A 23,818-nucleotide genomic window follows, 5' to 3' on the forward strand; every position below is an offset into this window, starting at 1 on the left:
CTTCCTTCCTTTCTTTTCCTTCCTTCCTTCCTTTCTTTCTTACTTTCTCTCTGTCTCTGTCTCTCTGTCTCTCTGTCTCTCTCTTTCTTTTTTTTTTTTTTTTTTTTTTTCAAGACAGGAGTTTCTCTGTGTGTCCCTGGCTGTCCTGGAACTCGCTTTGAATGCGAAGTTCTGCCTGGGCTTCAGTTTTCAGACTCTGTTAGTGTCTGTGACTGCTGCCCTCCGACCAGCAGAGGGCACCGTCCTCCCATCCCAACTTTTCCGTCTCGCAGAAGCGCTCGTCCAGAAGTTCCGCCCCCGGCGGAAGTCGTGCCGCTGGGCATCCCGGAAGTTAGCCGTATCTGCAGGCATGGGTGCCGCGGGCCGGGGTGGAGCGCACCGGCGCATGGCTCGCCCGAAGCGTAACGGCGGCTGCCGTGGTCCGGGCGGCGGGGAGGGGGCCCTGAAGCGGCTGCGGCTGGCCGTGGAGGACTTCGTGCGAGCTACCTCCGAGAGCGAGACCCTCGAAGGCCGCGAGGGCCAGGGCGCCGTGGCGCGCTCCGGGCCCAGCGGGCGAAAGAGCCGCAAGGAGCTTCGTAAGGAGAAGCGACACCTGAGGAAAGCGCGGCGCCTGCAGAGGACGGTGGGCTCTGGGTCCGGGGACCAAGAGGCTAGTGTCGGCCTTACCGGAGGCCGGGAGCCTCCGCCGCCCTCCGAGACGCGACCGACCCCAGACTCGGCCACAGCGCACCCCGGCAAGGCCAAGGCTTCCTCCACTAACACTAAGGCCACGGCGACCCAGGCTAAGGCTAAGACGTCCTCTCCCAAGGCCACGGCGATCTCAACTAAGACCAAGGCTCAACGTGCCCCTGGAAAACCCGCCACCGCCTCCGCCTCTGCCACCGCCGCCGCCCGGAAACGGGCTCTTCTAGCGGCCAACGAGGAGGAGGACCGAGAGATCCGAAAGCTGGAGCGATGCCTCGGCCTGAACAAGCGCAAGAAGAAGGGCGACGGCAGCTCGGTGCCGCTCAGCTTCGCGCGCGACGGGCTGGATTACATTCTGGGGGCCCTGGAATGTGGGAGAGGCGGCGGCCTGTACGAAAGCAGCGAGGAGGAGGAGGAAGAAAAGGTGGAGGCTGGACAGACACTTTTGGAGAGTGACCTAGAGGACAGTTCCGAGGCAAGTGAGGAGGACTCGGACTCGCAAGCGGAACAGGAGGATGTAAACTCGCAAAGGGAGAAAGCAGCAGAAGTTGAGACGCTAAAGAGTAAAGGGAATAAGAGAGTCCGTTTTGCAGAGGCGGTAGAAAAGAGCGAAAGTTCTTCGGAAGATGACGCTGAACATCAGGTATGACACCAACAACCTCTGGGCTGTCATTCCAAAGGGGGTGAGGGAGAGGGGCAGGTACAGAACAGTACTGGCGGTGACACACAAGGGCAGCCACGGCCTGCTGAAGGGAAGGCCGACCCAGGCCGTTGCAGGCATTCACTCAGTAGAACTTCACTTTGTCAAACAACCGTGGCCTGTAGTGATAGCTGCTCCGAATCCTCATGAGGTTAGGATTTAGAGGAAATAACGTGGAAGAATACTAAATTTGTCCACTCTAACTTTTTTGCAATTTTATTCCTATCTTCAAGGAAAGTCACTGTGTTGAAAGTGGTGAAAAATACATCCCGCCTCGGTTGAGGGGCGAGGAGACAGTGGATGCCCACAAGAAGGAAGAGCTGGAAAGGCTGAAGAAGCAGGTTAAAGGCCTAATCAACAGGTAACCTGACTGAATTATTATTATTTATTTAACTATAGAAACCATCTAAAGAGCAAACAGTGGGGCTAGGACTAGACAGTGTTCTGGATCCTTGTTCTTGGTGTGAGATAACTGGACCTAACCTTGAAGAGGTGGGATGCTCCGCTTTTGATATTGCCCTTTCCACGTTTGAAGACCTCTCACCGGTCATTCTTAGAAGCAAGAAGGAACAGGGAGGGCAGGATTCTGTGTTGTCCCAGGAATGACCCAGATGAAGTCACCCCTCCCTGCAAAAGTGAATCCATCTGGTGGTGAACAGGGTCTCAGCTACCATTTTTTTTGTTTGTTTGTTTGTTTTTTTATTCTTCATTTTAAGAATAAGACATCAGAAGGTTCATTGGAAGCCACGTGGGTGGGAATTTGTCACCTTTCCCTGTTGGCTGTCTTGATTTAACAGATGAATCGGAGTCGCTTGTCTAAAGCCCTTCTCCACTTCTTCATGTCCCTACTCAGCCTCATTCAGGTCTCTCTTCCAAGCCCTCTAAAGATGACCGCTGTCCTGGCCTCTAGCCCCTCGTCTATGTTTGTCAGTTTCAAATATATATATGTCCTTTGTTGCTTAACTTGTTATTATAGATCACTGGGAGTTGCAAAGACTGTAGGGAGGTCCTTAGAGGAATCACTCCCAGACTCTCCTACAGTTGAGGGGGGGGGGGACTGGGGGTGTGGCTAAGTCGGTAGAGTCCCCATCTAACATGCACAAAGCCTGAAGCCCTAGCTCACCAAACCACGTAAACCAAGCATGGTTGTACATGACTGTAATGCTGTAATCCCAGGACTCTGTGGGTACATGGAGGAGGATCAGAAGTTCAAGATCACCCTTGGATGTGTAGGAAGTTTGAGACCAGTTTTGGACACATGAGACCCTGTCTCAAATGAAACTGACACACAGCTTCCAAGTTTTTTCAGGTCTCATCCTTTTTATGAGAGAGAGGTGGAGACTGATTCTGTGCAGTTTTGTCAAATGAAGATTTGGGTGACTGCCACCAATATCAAGATGCATGGCTGTTCTATCACTGAAGACTCTCGTGCCAGCCTTTGTCACGCTTCCTCTTCCCTCCTCTGTGCTTTTTATTTCTTTTTCATTAAAACTCGTGCTGTTTCCATAATATCCTGTAATTCCACCATTACCTGTTGTTTTGACAGCAGGTTCATTATTAAGCACAGGTACACAGTGTATATAGGAAATATACACAAAACAGAATGTATCAGTAACACTTTGCTCACACTCCACTGCAGGTTGAGTGAGCCAAACATGGCATCTATAAGTGGGCAGCTGGAAGAGCTGTACATGGCCCACAGTAGGAAGCACATGACCGACACCCTGACCTCTGCCCTCATGGATGCCTGTGTCACCACCTCCGCTATGCCCAGCAGACTGATGATGGAGCATGTCCTCTTAGTCAGCATCCTTCACCACACGGTTGGAATAGAGGTACCACTGTGCCCTTTCTGCATACACTGACGGTGTCATGTGGAATAGTGTTCTAGCATGGAGTCGGGGAGTTTGAGAAGTTAAGGCATTGGGAAGCTCAGGACAGAGGAGAGAGGGCCTAACTACCTCAAAAGCCCTGCTGTGCAAGATCTGCATTGACTGTCTCAGGAACTGTGCTTCTGTAGTGCGTCCCCCACCCCAAGGGCTATGCTTATTTTCATGTGTGAATGCCTGAGTCCATTTTCTTGCCATTACAAAGTGTAATGGACGCCCTGGACAGCTTTCCTGGTGCCCCATAATCACAGTAATTGACGCTATTCTATGGCTGTTGTGGTGCCTCCCCCACCCTGTACCACACTGGGACAGTTTAGCAGACTTAATCAAAGTGATTTGAGTGCAGACAGCATTTCAGTGAGTTATTTTAAAAGTCATAGATATGACCACCACAGAACATCAGGAATTTACTTGATCTGAAAACCTGAAATTATTGGTCCCACTTCCCATTTAAACCTTTGCTAATAGCATGAAGGACAATGAGATGACTTGTTCAAGGGGAAGTCATTAGAGTACTTTAGCTAATGGCATCCACTAAAGCTTGTGCCAGATAGGCTGCGTTCTCAGGATGCTGGTTCCCATTAAACTGCACTGAGAAAAACCTCCCAGGCACTCATGGAAGAAAAAGAATGTTACAGCTGTTCTCAGCTACTCTGTGCCTTTTCTCAATCACTTAACATTCAGGCCTTTGCAGATTTATGCTAAAATTCACATACCAGAATCAGTGTTGGCAACATGAGTTTTTTTCCTATCTCTAAGTTATACTAGTATGTTTAATTTTAAACATTAATATTAACATTAATAGAATTTAAATTTTAGCCTGTTACATAATTGCACCTATTTGTGTGCTGAAAACATACTTGAATTAGTGTCTCAGTGTTTCTTGCTCTCGGAAGCATCCTGACTCTGTTAACATTTTCCATGAGATAAGATGGTGGTGCTACTAGGAGAAGGTGTGCTTAGGTTTCTCTCCAGGGAATCAAGCCTCAGGCCTTTAGTTTGGGCCTCCAGAAATCAGTATTGCCAGTCTTTCTAGCTTCATGGTTTTGCAGTCTAGCAATCCTGTGTGTACTTGCCCATTACACTCTGGGCTGAATGTGGATCATCTGCTCTTATACGTCTACATGTCTTACCTTATATGAATTTTAGCATTAAATATGCACAGGTCCAACTGACAATAAAACAGATTTTGACTAGCAGACCACAACCTGCTCACCCTTGCCTAGTTCCTGGAGATCCAGACCAAATGCTGGGGCTCACAGCCAGTGATGCCTACCCTGCCAGTCTCTCCTCAGTCACTCTCATGAGCAGCCCTTTCTTTCCCGTCTGTCACAGCTGCCTTACTCATCTCCCAGCTTTTAAAGAAATTTTTTTTAAGCATTTATTTATTTATTATGTATACAGTATTCTGCCCACACGTGTCCTTGCAGGCCAGAAGAGGGCACCAGATCCCATTACAGATGGTTGTGAGCCACCAAGTGGGTGCTAGGAATTGAACCCAGGTCCTCTGGAAGAGAGGTCAGTGCTCTTAACCACTGAGCTATCTCTCCAGCCAGCCCTAAAGAAATTTTTCTAGGGAGCCACAATGACATCTGGCTAAAACCCACTTTGTTGTTGATTCTAAAGAAATGGGAGTATTTTTACAGACAAGGTTTGTATGCTGAGGCAGGCACTCAGTACTGTGTTGATTATTAGAATCTTCTCATCAGTATGTGAAGCCTGGGTTCCTGGAATCTGCATTCTTAGTTACCAGCTCCCTGCTGGAGCCCTTACCCCACCTGCACTCATGTTGTGCTTTACAGGTGTTTGTGCAGTTTGACAGGCAGGTCCAGGATGACGTGATGACATTTCTTCATCTCCTTCAGGTTGGTGCTTGCTTCCTTGAGGCCGTGGTGAAGAAGTTTGATGATGTCTATAAAGATGGAGGTGAGGGGAAAGAACTGGACAACCTGTTTACCATGATTGCCCATTTGTACAACTTCCACGTGGTACAGTCTCTCCTCATCTTTGACATTTTGAAGAAGCTTGTTGGAACTTTTACGGAAAAAGACATTGAGCTGATCCTGCTGATGCTGAAAAATGTGGGCTTTGCATTGAGAAAAGATGATGCCTTGTCACTTAAGGAGCTGATCACAGAAGCCCAGGCCAAGGCCAGTGGGGCAGGCAGCAAGTTTCAGGACCAGAACAGGGTAGGAGTGCCACTCGCCCTGCTGAGTGCCCGTGAAGCACATAGAGTGACGGCGTCAATGAGTGTCTGGCTGAGCGCTCGTTCGCACCCTAATGCTCTTGTTCTCTTCTGCCTCTCCTAGCACTGTCCTTTGTCTTTAGCCCGCAAACTGACCTTGGTTTTGAGGGGTTTGTTTTTGTTTCCTTGCATTTTTGAGATAAAGTCTCACTATGTAGCCCAGGCTGGCCTCAAGCTCATGATCCTCCTCTGAGTGCTGGGGTTATAGGTATGTACCACCATATGATGGTTGAATCTTGTTTCTTCATTAAGAACCCATACATATTTTATGATTATAACAGATTTGTTTGCCCTCTCAGAAGCTGTTTCCCAGGCCTCAGTGTCAGCCTGGGTCGGATGTGTGGCACTGTGTCTGAGCAGCAGAGACTTAGTCTTGCCAGCCAGTTTCCTCTATAACATGGGCTCACAGCGCCCACCCCATCTGAGGGCTTAGGACAGTACCCGAGAAACCCCCAGGAAGGAAGGAGACTGTGACCTGTCAAAGAGCACCAGTGTGGAAACCTGGGGGGTTGACCAGAGGAGAGGGGAGGGCCAGGAGCCAGGTTTTTTTCTTGGGTGGAGGAAGATCTGAGCAGATGGTTATTGGCAGATGGTCTTTGGGGGCCACTTTGACCCCACTGTAGAAAAGATGGGAGGTGGCCAGAGCGGGAATCTGGAAACAAAAGTAGCGTGTGTGAGTGTGGTGGCAGTGGATGTGGCCTTGGGAGTCAGAAGTAAGGGACTTGGAGGAGCAGGAACATGGGATGGGAATTCGGGGTCATCCTGAAGGATATACAGGAAGAGATCCGAGGAGATTATTCCCTTCTGGATATTCAACTTGGCATCTAGATTAAGTCTTGAAGAAGGATTTGCCAGAAAGGATTCTGGGTCACCCTCATACTAGGGCTAGGGTTGTGGGAGTGGAGGAGAGAAGTCCTCTGGATAGTGAACCACGTCTGTTTTAAAATACTCTGCTAAATGAGGTGTTAAAGGTATCACAGACCACCTCCAGGCTATCGGGGTTCTCATCAGTGGGGACCATGTGCTTCAGCCAAGATATGTCTGCCCATGGCATCCCCAGTAACTGTTAAATGATGAGTTTGGTTACCTCTCCTTTAAGGTGCGGTTCATGTTGGAGACAATGCTGGCTCTGAAAAACAATGACATGCGTAAAATCCCTGGCTATGATCCGGAGCCTGTAGAGAGACTAAGGAAGTTACAGAGGACTCTGGTGAGTGACACCCTATTCTGGTTTCTCCTGAGTCGCCATGCCATCATGGACCCATTGTGACTGTGGTCACACTATGTGCAGTTCAAGTCTTAGAAACTGTGTATCTGTAGTGAGACCCTGGAACCTCCATGCACAGGAATCATCAAGTTGGTCGGATGCCCAGTATGAGTCTGCCAAGGTGCTAAGCTAAGGCTGTATGATAGGATCCTCTGTTGATACTCAGAAGGCCAGGCCCCACCTGGGACCAGGAAGCTCCTGCCGTACAGTGTGAAATAGTTACCAAGGTTGTTCTTGTCTTTAGTCACATAGTCATTGTTGTAGAGCCCAGGTCACACACATGTGGATAAGGAACCCATAGACTTCACAAACAGCGCGAGAGTTGATGGCTCTTTCTGGCCTTTTTCCAAACAGGCTAACTGTTCCGGTTGTCCATGATTCATTGCCATAATCCTACACCCACACTGCCGTTTTCAAACAAAGCATGACAGAAGTGCGGAGTATGAGCCAGCCGAAGCACTTCATGACGCCTTTTCTTTTCCTCAGGTACGCAATGCTGGCTCAGGTTCTGAGACTCAGCTTCGAATCTCCTGGGATGGCATCTTAAATGCAGAGCAGACTGGCCGCTGGTGGATTGTGGGGTCTGCATGGAGTGGGACCCCCATGATCGACAACAGTCATCAAACACTCTTACAGAAGCCACTCGCAGGAACGGTATGAGGACCCCAGTTGGCTGCCTGGCCTGCTCTGTCAGTAGTCTGCTCTGCCTCCACCAGCTCCCGTTATTCCCGAGTGTTCTTGGAGTGTACCGCACAGGCTTGTCAGGAGGCTTCGTAGAAGTAGCTCCTGTCAACATAGGATCCAGTCCGTTTCTCTGCTGCTTAAGAATTTTTAAAAGTTCCAAAACCTGCTGGGTGGTGGTGGCAGAGACTGGTGGATCTCTGTGAGTTCAAGGACAGCCTGATCTATAGAGTGAGTTCCAGGGCAGCCAGGGCTACACAGTGAATCCTGTTTCAAAAAAACAAAAATGAACAAAAAAGTTCAAAAACCCAATTCAAACAAAATCTAGAAATGGAGTGCAGTGAGAAAAGGGTGAAAATGAAACTCATTTGAGGAGCTGTTGTTGGAACTCAGGCACAGGCTGTTCCGGGAGGCGTATGTTCCAGTCCCTACTGTGGATTCAGGTTGTGACTCCAATTTCCTTTTTGACTTTCTTCCTGGGGACTATGGTCTCACTTACTAATTCTGGCTCCCAGGCACTGGCAGCTGCTTGTATCTGAACTTGATCTTTATTTGATGCACAAATCTGACCCACAGAGCAGATCCACCTCCCGAGAAGGCTCCCACTGAGCTTTTCTCCCTGTAGGAGTTGCCTAAGAATACAGACATGGCATTTACGTGCATACATGTACATATGGTTTACAGTCACATTGTGCTCAAATGTGTATGTTACGCTTCAGAAATTCAAGTTCAGAAACATGCTATGCTAAGGAACAGTGTCCTGTTTCTGAGGAGACAGCTTGCATCTGGATGATGGGAGGGTCTCGACACTGTTCTCTTTCTTTCAGGTTAGCTCCAAGATGCTGGAGCTTGCAAGGAAGCAGAGAATGAACACTGATGTCAGGAGGAACATATTCTGCACTATAATGACAAGTGAGGACTTCTTGGATGCCTTTGAAAAGCTGCTGAAGTAAGTATTGCTGTGAACATTTTGGTCTGTTATTTAATAGACGTAACGAAGTACGTTAATCTAGCTTTTAACTTCGGGGTAATTTGATCCACTTTTCCATTACTTTCCTCTCACCTGGGTTTCTGGGTCCCATGTGAACCTCATAAGACATTGATCCCTACTAGTATGCCCTTGGTAAGTAGCATGTATAGCATGAGGTGAGAGCTTGGCTGGCAGTGTTGGTAATCAGCCACCTGATAGTCTGTCAGGGCTGTTGGTTGTTGGGATTGTTGTCTCTTTCTGACTTAATTAGTTGTAAATTTTACAAAGTGTCTAACCATTTGGATCTTAAATCCTTCCTTTATCTGCTTCAAACTTAGAAATAAGTGCATTGATAACTGGTTTCTGAACTGGGCCTTGTTGATATGGAAACCTTGAGCTTGCTCGTGTTTCTGAGACCTTACTGTTCGCTGAATGTCAGTAGCACTGAGTCTCCCTGTCAGTGTCTGTCTCTGAGGACTTTGTTAAAGGAAGATTATCCTGTCCAGTTAAAGGGTCAGACTTGTCCATTTAACTTTGTATCACTGTGACAGAGAAAATCAACCAGAAGGAGGAAGAATTATTTGGACCTATAGTTTTAGTCCAGTCACTTGGCCCTGTTGCTCTGGTAGTGGTGGGATAATACATCATTACAGAAATGTGTGGTAGAAGAGACCTGCTTATTTCATGGAAGCTGGCAAACAGAAAGAAGACCAGCTTCCCTGTGTCCCCTTGAAAGGCATGTCCCCAGTGACCTGACTTCCCTTCCACTTGGCCTCCTTCCAAGGAGGCCACCATGGGCTAGGGACCGGGCCCTCAACACATGACCTTTGGGAAATGTTTCAGTTCTGACTGATGTCCTTGATGTCAAAAAGGATTTCCTTCACCATTCTTACGGCCTAGTTAGTATTAACTTGACACGGCCTAGAGTCACCTGAAAAGAATCTCAGTAGAGTGCATATTTTGTGCATATTAAGGGACTATCTTAACTGATGCAAGACTCAGCCACTGTGGGCAGCATCATCCCAATCAAATAAGAACTAGCCTAGCATGAGTGAGCCAGAGGGTAAGCCAGTAAACAGCATTCCTCCTTGCTTCCTGCCCTGACTTGGCTCAGTGATAGATTGTGACCTGAAAGTGTCAACCAGATAAACCCTTTCCTCCTCGTGTCCCTCTTCACCACAGTGTTTTTATCAGACAAACATAAGGAAACTAGAACATCCTAGTTAATTTCAGTGTTTTCAAACCTTTAACATTGCTGGGCATGGTGGTGCAACCTGTCCTAGCACTTGCGAGGCTGAAGCTGGAGAATCTTACTTCCCGGGTCAGCTAGGATACAAAAGAAAACGCATCTCAGACTCCCTGCCCGCCCCACTTTTATTCATGAACATCATTAGCCAGGCCAGGATCGTCAGTCAACTGTGTGAGGCCCTTGACCCCAGCATTGCAGCATTGCAGATTTTTTTTTCCGTCATTGTCTGTTCTTGTAACCATGGAACCCTATGGAAGGTGCAGCACAGCTGAAATGAAACTGGCTCTTTGGGGCCCACGCCCATCTTGAACGGCTCATGTGTGTCCTGGGGAAAGTGTGGGTAACGTGGCAGAAGAGTTGCTGTTTGTCTCCTGAGTCACAGAGCACCTGCCTTTGTCTACAGCTACTGGATTCAGAGGAGAGTCGGCTGGGGCTAGGGACATGGCTCAGTGCTAGAGGGTTTGCTTGGCGTGAACAGGACTCTGGGTTCAACTCCTGATGACCTCCAAAAGAAAAAAGACAATCGGTTGTATTTAATCACCAAAACCTCAAGGCTGTGTGTTCTTCCACTCATGGGTAGACTGGCTGTGGGTCCTCTAGGTGCACGCTTCCTTGTAGTCGGCTTGCAGAAGACTAAGCAGCGAGGCCCACACCAGCACGGGTGCTTCTAAAATAGTCTTGCACTGGACAAGGAGCCAGACTTGGACAGCTACTTCCGGACTGTTGACGCAGCAGAAGTAGAGGCACACAAAACATGTCTGTGTTGGCCTATGTTTCAGGAGAGTGCCCTGCTGTAAAGGAAGGAAGGGGGTATAGGGGCTGTAGAACTTCCGTGATCCCACTGTGGTGGTTACTGCCTGGCCCTGTCGGCCTAGCCACACTCACAGGATTGTACACGGGAAAGAATGCATTTTGATGTGAGTTTTACCTGGGGGAAGGGTGTTTGGGGGTTCGAGACAGGTCTCCCTGTGTAGGTCAAGCTGGGATTGAGCTCACAAGTCTCCCACCTCAGTTTCCTGAGTATTAGCAGCACCACAGCTGGCACATTAAGTCATAAAAGTCAGAAAGTGTCGAGTGTGGTGGCGCACGCCTTTAATCCCAACACTCAGGAGGCTGAGGCAGGTGGATCTCTGAGTTCAAGGCCAGCTTGGTCTACAAAGCAAGTCCCAGGACAACCGGGGCTACACAGAGAAACCCTGTCTTGAAACAAAACAAACAAGTCAGAAATTAAGTGTCTGGTGAGATGGTGCAGCATTTAAGAGCACCTGCTACTACTCTTGCACAGAACCCAGGTTTGATTACTAGCACCCACGTGGCAGCTCACAAACACTATCTGTACTCCAGTACAGTAGGGCCTCAGATGCCTGCTTTTAGTCCCCATGGGCAGTAGACATACAGGTGATGCACAGACATGCATGCAAGCAAAACACCCATACACATAAAAATAAACATTTAAAAACATAATTTAAAAAATCAAAAAGTAAAGTCATTACCTTAACCACACCCAGCTTCATGGCATCACAGGAGAGACCTCTGTATTGTCTTCAAGAACCAAGTCCTTGGCTTTGTAGCTCTGCACTACAACTCTACAACTTGGGGTTGTATTGTGCCTCACACATTTCGCCACGTTGTTAGGAAAACGGAGACCCATAGAAGCTAGGAACAAGACTGGGTTGTGGCCATATGTGACTGCACCACCGTCTTTAACAACTCATTTTCCACTGGACCCCTCAGCCAGAGAGGGGCTGATTTTGCCATAAACATTGAAATTAGATTACGTTCTTAGTCTGACTGTTTGTCTGCAGACTTGGGCTGAAGGACCAGCAGGAGAGAGAGATTGTTCACATCCTCATGGATTGCTGCCTGCAGGAAAAAACCTACAACCCTTTCTACGCTTTCCTGGCTAGCAAGTTCTGCAGCTATGAAAGGAGATTCCAGGTAACTTAGAAGACCACCAGAATATCTAGATGGCTCATTACAGGAGTTCCATGTCCCATCATGGATCTTGTCCCTGCTAGGCAGCCAGGCCTTCCTGCATTGGAGAGAAGATGAAACTTACATCCCAAGGCAGCTTGTCTGTCACAGCTGGAAGGATTGTGCCCAGGCTGCCTGGACACCTCTATAGTGTTTCAGGGTACTGGTCTCTAATAACTGGTTATTGCTACCAACCTTTCTTGAAAGTCGTTGATGAGTAGGACAAAACTACAACCAAAGGGACGTCTATGATGGTGTCAGGAAGGGACATGGAAGTTGCTCTTAGTCCTGACTTGGGTTGTTGACGAGGACTAAGAAATAGAGTACCTTTAGCGTATGTTCTTCATGAATTGTTCCACTGGTTTGCCGCATTTTAACTTTTTTCTTCTTTACTGTTGACTAGATGACTTTCCAGTTCAGCATATGGGACAAATTTCGGGACTTAGAAAATTTGCCAGCCACTAAGTTCTCAAATCTGGTTCATCTGGTAGCACACTTGTTGAAGACAAAATCACTTCCACTTTCTATCCTAAAGGTTTGTATAATGCAAGAAATTAGTAAAATTCTTTTATTTGGTGTATTTTAAAAATTGCATTTTTTGAACTTCTGAACTGTTTTTTGATTTTTTGAGACAGGGTTTCTCTGTGTAGTCCTGTCTGTCCTGGAACTCACTCTGTAGACCAGGCTGGCCTCAAACTCAGAGATCCTCCTGCCTCTGTCTCCCCAATGCTGGGATTAAAATAGGTGGGTGCCACCACCACCACCACCACCTCTAGCTATGAAAATGTTTTCATTGCCGGGCGGTGGTGGTGCATGCCTTTAATCCCAGCACTCGGGAGGCAGAGCCAGGCAGATCTCTGTGAGTTCGAGGCCAGCCTGGTGCACCAAGTGAGTTCCAGGAAAGGCTCAAAACTACACAGAGAAACCCTGTCTCGAAAAACCAAAAAAAAAGAAGAAAAAGAAAATGTTTTCATTATCATAGCCATCATAGAAAATATCCAATCAATACATAATGTAAATTGACTTAGAGAATTAGTGTCTGGTTACAGGGTTTGCATTGTTTTGCTTTACATTACTTTGTGTGTGTTTATGTGCATGAGCTTGAGTGTGCTGAGGTCAGAAAGCAGCTTTCAGAAGTTGGTTCTCTCTTTCCACCACATGGGTTCTGAGAATCAACTCAGGTCATCGGGCTTGTCAGCCAGTGACTTGACTTGCTGAGCCATCTCTTCAACCCAGGTTCTTTGATAGTCAAGTCCTAGTTATACAATGCTGCACTGGTCACAGCTCAGCTGGGAGCATAAAGTGAAGTAGGCCTTTGTCTTCAGGGTTATTACTACTGCTGTGATAAACACAGTGACCAGAAGCAACTTGGGGAGGAAGGGTTTAGTTCACTTACACTTCCAGGTAACAGTCCACCACTGAGGGAAGTCAGGACGGGAACCTGGGGCAGGAGCTGATGCCGAGGTCCTGAAGGACCCACAATGGGTGGGTCCTCCTGAATCAATCTCTACAGCTCATTTTATGGAGATATTTTCTTAACTGAGGCTCCCTCCTCTCAGATGACCCTAGCTTATGTCAACTTGACATAAAACTAGCTAGGACAGACTTTCCTCCTTTTAAATACATAGTTGTGGATCTTCACTGCAAAATACCATAAGGCTGTAAGTTCCCCACCTAAAGCGCCAGTACGGAAGACAGTGAAGCCTAGCACAGGAGCTGGGATTCAACATGGGCTGCCAGTATCCTAAGAAATCCAGAAGGAGGTAAAGAGCAGAGACAAGTCAGGGTCCTGAGTTCGGTGTCCTGTGGCATTACTGGTCTGCAGGGCAGCCTCCTGTGTCCTGTGTGCATTTGTCCTTCCTGCCTTTCATCCAAGTGTCTGCTGGTAATTCCTTGTGACTGTGAGAAGTGGGCAGGAGCCAATTGTGGAGGGTAGGGCTGTATTAGTCAGGGTTCTCTAAAATAACAACATATGGAATAAATCTCTTGATACATATATAGAAAGGAGATTTATTAGAACAACTTACAGTCTGCAGTCCAGCTAATCCAACAATGGTTGGCTGTGAGCATAAAATCCAAGAATCTAATAGTCGCTGAGTCCATGACATTGGATGCCTCAGCTGGTCTACAGTACACACTGGAATCCTGAAGAAGTAGGCTCCAATGATAGTGAAGGAATGGACTTGCTAGCAAGGCAGGGCAAGCAGGCAAAGAGCAAAAGCTTCCTTCTTCCATGTCCTATATGGCTTCCAGCAGAAGGCATGGCCCAGATTAAAGATCTGTCTTCCCATCTCAAGCTCTGGATTAGAAGTGGATCTTCCTTTTTCTTTTCCTTTCTTTTTTTTTTTTGTTTTTGTTTTTGTTTTTGTTTTGTTTGTTTTTGTTTTTCAAAAGAGATAAGGTTTTCTCTGTGTAGCTTTGTTCCTTTCCTGGAACTCACTTGATAGCCTAGGCTGGCCTCAAACTCACAGAGATCCTCCTGGCTCTGCTTCGAGTGCTGGGATTAAAGGCGTGCGCCACCACCGCCCGGCTGGATCTTCCTATTTCAAATTAAGCAGAAAATCCCTCACAAGTAGGGCTTTAGTTCTAAAACTAAGTTGACAACCAAGAATAGCCAGCACAGAGCTCCAGACATTCCCCTGACCCTGTTCCTAGTCTCTTGTCTGTGCCCTTGGCTCTTCTCAGGGGAGCCACTCTAACGCGTTCCTTGTTCCTAGGCATGCCTTTGTGCTGTCCTGTGCCTATGTCTGTAAGCAGAGTGTGTGGGCATAGCTCAAGCCTCTCTAGGCAGAACCTTGTTACCAGATCGTGTACCTGGGCAGCTGTTTTTTTTTTTTTTTAGAGTATGGGCAATTTTATTAGCATTTTAAAGAGGAAAAACTACTACAGGCAAGCTGTAAAACCTCAGCAGCTGCCTAGAAGAGAGAAGGAAAGTGACCATGCCATTTAAGCTGGCCTAGAGGTCAGTCACAAAACAAAATAGGCTGCTGTGGGATAAGGTTGGATGCTTTAGAGAAAGAATAAAGAAGCCCAAGATTTTGGGAGGAAAAGCCCAAAATGTTAAGAAACATGTTTGGAAGAGATGTGAAGCTCTATTTGAATTCAACTTGAGTTTGTGTTGTCTCCGTGTTCATGTCTGTGGTTCTCTACGTAGTGACTTCTGCATGGAAGTCCATGGTGTACATATAGTATGCTTATCCTACTGCTAAAATTGAGTGAGATGCTTTTCTGGGAAACGCATACCTGTATGTGTGCTAATTGGCCTCTCCTCTAACCTACACTCTCTATGTAGGGTTGTCACTCAAGAGTGGCTACTTCAGAGGACAGGGGCAGTACCTGTTTGCCCTCACTAAGTAAACCTCAGGTTTGGAGTGTATATCCCTGTAGCTATGATTGCCGTTACCCTGTGGCTCTCGGCCTAGGAGCCAGCCCACCCTACCAGCAGCATTCTGTGTGCATGCCAGCATTCTGTGTGCGTGCCAGCATTCTGTGTGCATGCCAGCATTCTGTGTGCATGCCAGCATTCTGTGTGCGTGCCAGCATTCTGTGTGCGTGCCAGCATTCTGTGTGCGTGCCAGCGGTTGCTGTTGCCGAGAGCAAAAAGGGCCCCAAGTCATGGCAACGCTGAATCAGCAGGATGATGTTTTCCTATCTCCTGACCCTTAGGTAGTTGAATTCAGTGAACTGGATAAACCCAGAGTCCACTTCCTCCGGAGAGTATTGACTGAGCTGTTGATGGAAACAGAAGAAGACGACCTGGGTTTAATTTTCTCAAGGTACGTGCCCAGTACTTCCTGATAAGACATGGGAAAAGAGCAGATTGTCATTTGAGCAAGCACGGAGGTTATTCCCGTTTCACTGCTGTTAGTTTATAAAGCCAGGGTTGTGCCTAGTGCATGATTTTAGACCTAATTCTAAGCTCTAACATCTATGCACTGGATTGAAGAATTGCAAGACTTGCCTAATAGAGAGCAGTGGTTTGTAACGGTACATGTGTTAAGCTGTTCTTTGGGTTTCTTTTCATTTTCTTCTTATGAGGCCTCTGTGCTAAGCTTATGCTTCTACCACTGAGCCTCATCCCTAGCCCTCAAGAAGATCTTAAGTGAAAGCTGGGCATCTTGGTTCATACCTGTAATCCCAGAATTTAAGAAGCTGAGGGAGAAGAACTGCTATAAGCTCAAGGCAACCTGGTGAATTTGAGGCCAGACTAGGATACAGAGTAAGGCCCTGTCTCAGAAAAAAAAGAAAGAAAGAAAGAATTTTTATTTTGCTTTTTGGATTTGTTTGTTTGTTCATTTTATTTTGTTTGTGAGACAGGATCCCACTATATATCCCTGGCTGGCCTAGAGCTTGCCATGAAGACCAAACTGACCTCGATCTCACAGGTCCACACCTGCCTCTGCCTCACCAGTGCTGGGATTAAAGACATGCACCACCACACCCAGTAAAAAGAGGTTCTTTTTTGTGTGTGTGGTGGGGGGGGGGGGGGGTTCGAGACAGGGTTTCTCTGTGTAGTTCTGGTGCCTGTCCTGGATCTCACTCTGTAGACCAGGCTGGCCTTAAACTCACAGAGCTCCATCTGGCTCTGCCTCCCAAGTGCTGGGATTAAAGGCGTGCTATTGGGGAAAATTATAAAGGCCACTCCACGTAGGTAAAAGGAAGATTTATTTAGTGGATGACTTACAAATGAAGGAATGGATAGGTCGTGGGGGGTCTGGGGAAGGCGTATAGCAATCCAGCGGTGTTCTCTGGAGCTCTGCACAGTCAATCTCCACCATCCAGGGTCCAGGCGCAGAGAGCGCTTGCCCATCCAGCTCTCAGGTTTCCAGCACCTCCCCTCGCCCCGCCTCGTAGGCGTGACAGTTGCCAGAGTCTCAATGGGGGTTGGAGCTTCCAGATCCAAGCTGGAATGGCTACCCACTACAGCGTGCACCATCACTACCCAGCCAAAAAGAGGTTCTTAACAAAGAATCCTACTTTAGAAGATACTGGGTACAACCAGTTATGGCAGTATGTGCCAGTAGTCCTAGCACCTCGGAGACTGAGGCAGGAGAGTTCCAAATTTGAAGGCACCCTAGGCTGCTTTGTCCTTAAAAAAAAAAAAAAAAAAAAAAAAAAGAAGCCAGGTAAAGTGACACTCTTATGGTCACAGCTTTTCTAGAGGCTGAGCAAAGGAGGATCCAGTCCAGCTTAGACAGCATAGCAAGGTTCTACTAAAAATTGATTTCCTTAAGTAAGGGTCAGTGTGGGAGTGTCTCAATAGCAGAGCTATTCAGATGATGGGTCTGATCCCATCATTCAAAAAACAAGTGTCTAAAAGTAGATTGTGCCTTGCCGCTCGAGCTAGCAGGCACTGAGATCTGGAAGAGCAGCTCCTCCCTGACCTGTGTCTCCAATTCCCTTTCAGAGTTTCTGACAACCCGAAGCTGGGAATGTTGCAAGAAGGCCTGAAGCTCTTCATCAGCCACTTCTTACTGAAGCACACACAGACTCTCCAGAATGCTGAGGAAGCCAGTCTGCTGAGAGAGAGGGCAGGCCTGGCATCCAAGTCTTTACAGGGCAAAGCCATCCTGAGGATGTAGCCAAAAGATAGGGAGCATTTGACCAAGAGGTGTCACTTGTGAATTCAAAGGCCTGTCCTGCCTCTCTAAGAGCAGGGGAGTTATGCCATGGTCTGTCATGGTTTAAATACTATAGTTTCAGATTTTTTTGAACCCAGGGTTGTACTGTGTATTTCAAATGTATATGTATGTATATAATAGATGAAAGGGAAGAGAAGATGGGGCATTAAGCCATGAGGAGAGGGGGAGATCATAAATTGATGGCTATTTTTAATCTTCTGAAACGCTTGTTAAAAGTTCAGAAACTGAGCCTAGCATGGTGGGCATGCCTCCAATCCCAGACTCGTCAAGCACAAGCAGGCAGATCTGTGAGTTTGAGGCCAGCTTGGTCTATCTAATGAGTTCCAGGACAGCCAGAGCAAATCTGATTCTTCCCATTCATTAATCCCACCTTGGGGACTATTTGATAAGGCTATTTCAGATAGATACTGGGTACCTGGTGAGAACAGAGAGAGAGATGAACATGACTGTAAGTGATTATGGTGGGTAAGGAATTAGCACGGGCTCACTGCTCGCTGGGGTGCTACAGTTGAGGAAGAAGGAATGGCCTTGGATACATACTTCTGTGAATGCATAAATACTCTTTATTTTTCAGCCTTAAAGTTTGCTTCTCTTTCAAGTGCTATAGACTTGACTAACCCTGACCTTCAGGATTGAAAAGCAACTAAATAGAAGTAAAAAAGGTCCTAAATCAGAGCCCTTCTGCCCAGCAGTGTCCCATGTAGAGTGCACATTCCCGGGAGGTAGGCACAGACCAGGGATGCTGCTCCTATATAAGTCATCTCTTCTGTTTGAGTTTGAACAGCATGTCCCTGTAGTGATGTGTTTGAGTTGACCATGTATAGTCAGGAGGTCTGTAGCAGGAATCTTAAAAGTTCTTATTAATAAAATCAAACCTGAGGCCAGTTATTGGGGTCAATGCTGGTAGATCAGAGAGACAGAACAAGCCACAGCTAACCTCACCTGGTCAACTTCTCAGCTGGTCTTGTTTCCTCAGACTGGAAGCTTCTGTGTCCTCATCCCAATGGGTCTCAGCTGAACTGCTGCTGGAAAGCCTGAAGCTTAACCAGCCACATGCTTAACCAGGCAAATGCCTCTAGTTTCTGGTCCTCACGCCTTATATATCTTTCTGCTTTCTACCACCACTCTATGGGGTTAAAGGCTGGCTTTCTGGGATTAAAGGCGTGAGTCACCATGCCTGGCTTTTTCCAATGTGGCCTTGAACTCACAGAGATCCTAGATGGATTTCTATCTCTGGAATGCTAGGATTAAAGGTGTGTGCTATTACTGCCTAACTAGTGGCTTGTCTGTTCTCTGACCCCAGATAAGTTTATTAAGGTACACAATATTTTGGGGAACACAATATCACCACAGAGGTCTCTGTGCACGCCCCTGAGGATTGAGCCCTGAGGTGAGCTGTCTGCTGCTGTTCTTGTTGCTATGACAAACACCTGGCAAGAACAGCGAGGGGAAGGGTTGCCTGGGGCTTGTACTGTGTAGGCGCAGTCTGTCCTTGGAGGGTCGTGCAGCAGAGCTCGGGGCAGCAGGCCCCATCACATCTGCGGTCAGGAAGCAGAGAGATGGACACGGGTGCTCAGCTCACCTTCTCCTTTTATTAAGTCCAAGGTCCCGGGCCATGGGAAGGTGCCGCCATGTTCAAGGTCCCGGGCCATGGGAAGTGCCGCCATGTTCAAGGTCCCGGGCCATGGGAAGTGCCGCCATGTCCAAGGTGGAGCTGCACCTAAATTAGCCGGATCAGGAAACTCCCTTCCAGCCACTCCCCGAGCTGTGCCTCCTGGGGATTCTGGGTCCTGGAAGTGGACAGTGTGTATAGAGTTGGGGGCTGAGAGTCAAGCTCCATGGGAGAGCGCTTGCTTGAGCCCTGGCTCACTCCTCAGCTTGCACAGAAAAGAAAGTCTATTTTCTATGTTTTCTAAATGTTATCTGTGTGTGAGTGTGTGGACAAGTGTGTGAGTGCCTTTGGAGGCCGAAAAAAGGGTCCCTGGAGCTGGAGTCCCGGGTAGTTGTGAGCTGCCAGTGTGGGTCCTGGGAGTCAGACTCAGGTCCTCTTAGAATAGCAAGCACTCAGCCACTAAGCCAGATCTCCAGCCCCAAATATGACTTCTTTGTTATTGCTGGGGTTTTTTTGTTGTTTGAGACAGTATCTCCATGTAACCCTAGCTGTCCTGGGACTCAATATGTAAATTAGGCTAGCCTCTAACTCACAGCTGCCACCCCTTTCCCCGCCCCAAGTAATAGAATTAAAGGTGTGTATTACCATGCCAAGCCTTCAAATATGTACTTTTAAAAAGTGTTATACCTACATTTGAAAAGTACTGCAAGGTGCTAAGACAGCAATTCTCTCTCTCTCTCTCTCTCTCTCTCTCTCTCTCTCTCTCTTTCTCTCTCTCTTTCTATCTTTTCCCTCTGTGTGGTTGTGTGTGTGTGTGTGTGTGTGTGTGTGTGTGTGTGTGTGTGTGTATGTGTAGTTTTCACAATAAAGGTTAAGAATACATAAACTAGGTGTGGTGGCACACACCTTTAATCCCAGCACTTGGGATGCAGAGGCAGGGAGATCGCTGAGTTCAAAGCCAGCCTCATCTACAGAGCCAGTTCCAGGATGCCAGGACTACATAAAGAAACCTTGTCTCAAACAACAAACATATGTATAGAATCACAGAGTTTCATCTATAAAATAAAGATATAAACTTTATTTAAAAATAGACCTTTTAAGCTGTTTTCTGTAGTACATTACCACTGAGTTCTGAGATTGGCTTGAGTCCAACAGGAGAGAGATGGCTTCCGCCATCTCAGAAACTGCTGATGCAGGATTATGTGAGATTCTTCATACCTGATTCATCATCAGACTCTTCCCTTTATCATGCGACTTTTCCTGGGTGGGGGGAAAAGTTAGATTCAAGATGGCCATGGTCATAGCCAAATGGAGAAAACAGCTGCACATTACAGGGTTAGCCTTCTTGAATGGACAGTGTCTGAGGTGATTTTCCATTTCTTCTGTGTTTATTCTTACTCTGCCATAATAAACAGCACCCTTTCCTCCACTTGATATCACTATGGACTCCTAGATCCCCACTATTACCTCAGTGTAAGGCAAAGAACTGTGGCCTGTTTTATGGGTACAGTGTTTTGCTTAATGTATGTTGTAAGTTGCCATGTGAGTGCTGTGAACCCGGGTCCTCTTGAAGTACTCTGACCTGTTTAGCCATCTCTCCATTTTATTTTAAACCACTTTGTATGATTGACATTCGAACCATTTCAGTGTGTACAATTTGATGAGTTTGGGGATAAGTATGCCCTCATGAAACTCTCACCACCATCAGGGTAATAGACATATCCTGTTTTCTTTTTTTTTTTTTTTAAAAAGATTTATTTATTATGTATACAGTGTTCTGCCTACATGTTTGCCTGCAGGCCAGAAGAGGGCACCAGACCTCATTACAGATGGTTGTGAGCCACCATGTGGTTGCTGGAAATTGAACTCAGGACCTTTGGAAGAACAGCCAGTGCTCTTAACCTCTGAGCCGTCTCTCCAGCCCCCCATATCCTCTGTTTTCTAAAGTCCACTCCCACCGCTTCATTATTACTGTGGCTTGGGTGTGGGTGGTCAAGTCACTTAGTGTCAGGTGTGTTTAAGTACATGACACAGCTGTTAGCTGTGGTCCCCATGCTTTAAAGTGCAATGCCAGAACTCCATTCCACAGCTGAGTGTTGGTACCCTTGAACATCACTGCCCCTAGCCCTTGACAAACACCGTCCTACTCTGTTTTAGGGTTTGTTTTAGAGTCCATGGAAAGGTGAGGTGTAGTGTCTGTCTGGCTTAGTTCACTCTGCAGGATGTCATCCATCTCATCCATGTGGAAACAGATGACAGGACTCTTCTCTCAGAGAAGGCTAGGTGTGCGTGCAGACCATGTTCTCTATCCATTCACCCATCCGTGGACACTCAGGCTTTGGTGGGTGCTGCTGCAGTGAGCATGTGAGTGCTGGGTGTGGTGGTAATCTAATTGTATTGAAATATTATTTTGATTTGTACTGAAATATTAATGTGATTGTATGTTAATAAATAAAGTTGTCTGGGGGTCAGAGCTATTAGAGCCATAGCAAGAGTGTGGCGGTGGTGGCACACGCCTTTAATCCCATAGATATCTGTGTGTTCAGGGTCAGAGCTATTAGAGCCATAGCAAGAGTGTGGCGGTGGTGGCACACGCCTTTAATCCCATAAGATCTCTGTGTGTTCAGGGATACAGCCAGCATTGGAGACATATGCCTTTAAGACCTAGGGGGCTGTACATTCAGACAGTGACGAGGCAGTCATGTGTTTGGGTTTACAACCAATGAGAAGGCAGAACAACATACTTTAAAAATACGAACCGAGAGGAAGGTCTCTTTTTTCGCGAAGCTGGGACAGCAGGAGGAAGGGTGAGATTTTAGCTCTGAGCTCTGACCTCTCGGCTTTCTCTTTTACATTGTTTCTGTGTTTCTTATTTAATAAGACGGTTGGTTACATCAACATCTGGCGCCCAACGTGACGAGAATCCATTAAAAACTGCTTGGCTTGGCGGCAGGTCCGCTTTCCCGCAAGGGCGGCAGGCGGCCCGCGGCGGCAGCGGCGGCGGCGGCAGCGGCGGCACACGGCGGCCGGCGGCGATCGGCTTCTTAGTCCGAGCTGCTGGCGTCCTAGTCCGGGTAGCAACTTCTAGCCCGGGCCTAGGTCTGTGAGCAGCTTGCCTAAAGCCGGTGCTACAAACAACTCAGACCTGCCCTGCCGAACAGGGCCCTGCCTGTAAAGTCAACGCACGTGGTCGGAGCTTAAGGAAGCCAGACCCAAGCCTTGACTCGGCACAAGAGGGAACACGTGGCTGCATTTAAGCTTTAGCCGGCTACGCTTTCTTGTGCGTTCTCTCTTTTTCCTCTCTCTCTCTCTCTCTCTCTCTCTCTCTCTCTCTCTCTCTCTCTCTCTGGATTTACACCTGGGACACTAGGTGGCTGCTTTGAAAATCCCCTCGGATTTCTACTGTTCTACGCAGATTTGGTAAGTCATAATATATCAGATATTTTAAAGGAAACTATCTAAAAGAGAATTTTTTTCCACATTGAAAAACAAATGGGTTTTATGTGTACATTGGAAGAAAATTGGTTTTTGTTCGAAATTTTAGGCAGTCTGGCAATGGAACAACTATATAATATTAGTATTGGTGGAATTATGCACCTCATCACTATAATAATCCACATTTTAATATTTAAAAAGATAGTCAATTTAAGTGCCAGGATAACAGCGTTAGAAGAACTTGTTAAACCTGTAAAAATTCAGACAGAAGAAATTAACAGTGAAGTTGTTTCAAGTCGGGATCATAAGGTTGCAGAAAGAAAGCCTGTTTTCACACAGTCACCCTTAATTTATCCTGTAACAGTACAGCAGATGCCTGATCAAATGGCTACACAAAATACTTGGGCTCCAATTGAAATGTTGGATTTAAAAAGGTTTAAGGAGGCAATAGTATCTTATGGCATGCATTCCCCATATGTAAAGCAAATGTTAAACACTTGGTCAACATATAATAGGATAGTACCACAGGACTGGCGGGACCTCGCACAAGGTGTTCTGGAACCCAGCCAGAGACTTCAATTTCTGACTTGGTTTAAGGAGGAGGCTAAAAACATAGAAAAACAATGGAGGGATAAAGGAGTACAAGTTTGCCAAGATCAGCTTATGGGCGAAGGCCAATATGCTTCAGCACAAGCACAATGTTTATATGATGTCCAAACCCTAATTTTATGTCGAACGGCAGCCTTGAATGCATGGGACAAAGTTGAGGAACCAGGAAAAAAATCTGAGTCATTTACAAAGGTGAAGCAAGGCCCAAAAGAGTCTTTTACAGATTTTTTACAAAGACTGGCTTCAGCAGTAAAGAGAACGGTCTCGGATTCAGAAGCTGGTAAGGCAATAATTGAATCTTTGGCCTTTGAGAATGCGAATGCAGCATGCAAAAGAATAATCAGGCCATTAAGGGCAAGATCTGCACCTATGGAAGATTGGATTAGAGAAACAATTAATGTTGAAGCTGATGAGCTTGATGATACATGGGTAGGAGAAGTAATTTCAAAAGGTTTGAGGAGTGTTAGATGTTTTGGATGTGGAAAGCAAGGACATTTGAAAAGGGACTGTAGACAGGTCATTTCCAGAAACAATGTTTCTTCAAGGAACAATGGCAACAGAATGCCCCTTCCTTCTGGAGTATGCAGAAGGTGTGGTAAGGGAAAACACTGGACCAACGAATGTAGATCAACAAAGGACAGACAGGGTAATCCTTTGCCTCAGTCTTCGGGAAACTCCCAGAGGGGCCTCAGGCAAGCCCCCAGTGCAAATCCAGTTCAAACCTTTCCGGCAGCCATAGAGGAAATGCCTGCTCTGGAGAGCGATTAAATAACCAAATGCCTATTGGAATAAATCATGCTGGTCAGAATGATGAAACAGAGAGAATAGAAAATTCAGGAGAAAACATAAAGAAAATTTTTT

General features: G+C 46.9%; 1 protein-coding gene across 1 annotated transcript; it reads left to right on the plus strand.

The window, feature by feature from the left end:
• Positions 1–319: 319 nt before the first annotated feature.
• Positions 320–18,185, plus strand: Nom1 (nucleolar protein with MIF4G domain 1). Its single transcript, XM_042273301.2, has 11 exons — positions 320–1,327; positions 1,618–1,745; positions 3,024–3,219; positions 5,139–5,462; positions 6,618–6,728; positions 7,272–7,439; positions 8,294–8,415; positions 11,491–11,623; positions 12,063–12,194; positions 15,326–15,435; positions 17,067–18,185. Exons 1-11 carry the CDS (start codon positions 350–352, stop codon positions 17,239–17,241), a joined length of 2,577 nt encoding a protein of 858 aa, XP_042129235.2. The 5' UTR covers positions 320–349; the 3' UTR covers positions 17,242–18,185.
• The last annotated feature ends 5,633 nt before the right edge of the window (positions 18,186–23,818 follow it).

The sequence above is a fragment of the Peromyscus maniculatus genome, chromosome 3 (genome assembly GCF_049852395.1).
Source record: "Peromyscus maniculatus bairdii isolate BWxNUB_F1_BW_parent chromosome 3, HU_Pman_BW_mat_3.1, whole genome shotgun sequence".
Taxonomy (NCBI): Eukaryota; Metazoa; Chordata; class Mammalia; order Rodentia; family Cricetidae; genus Peromyscus; species Peromyscus maniculatus.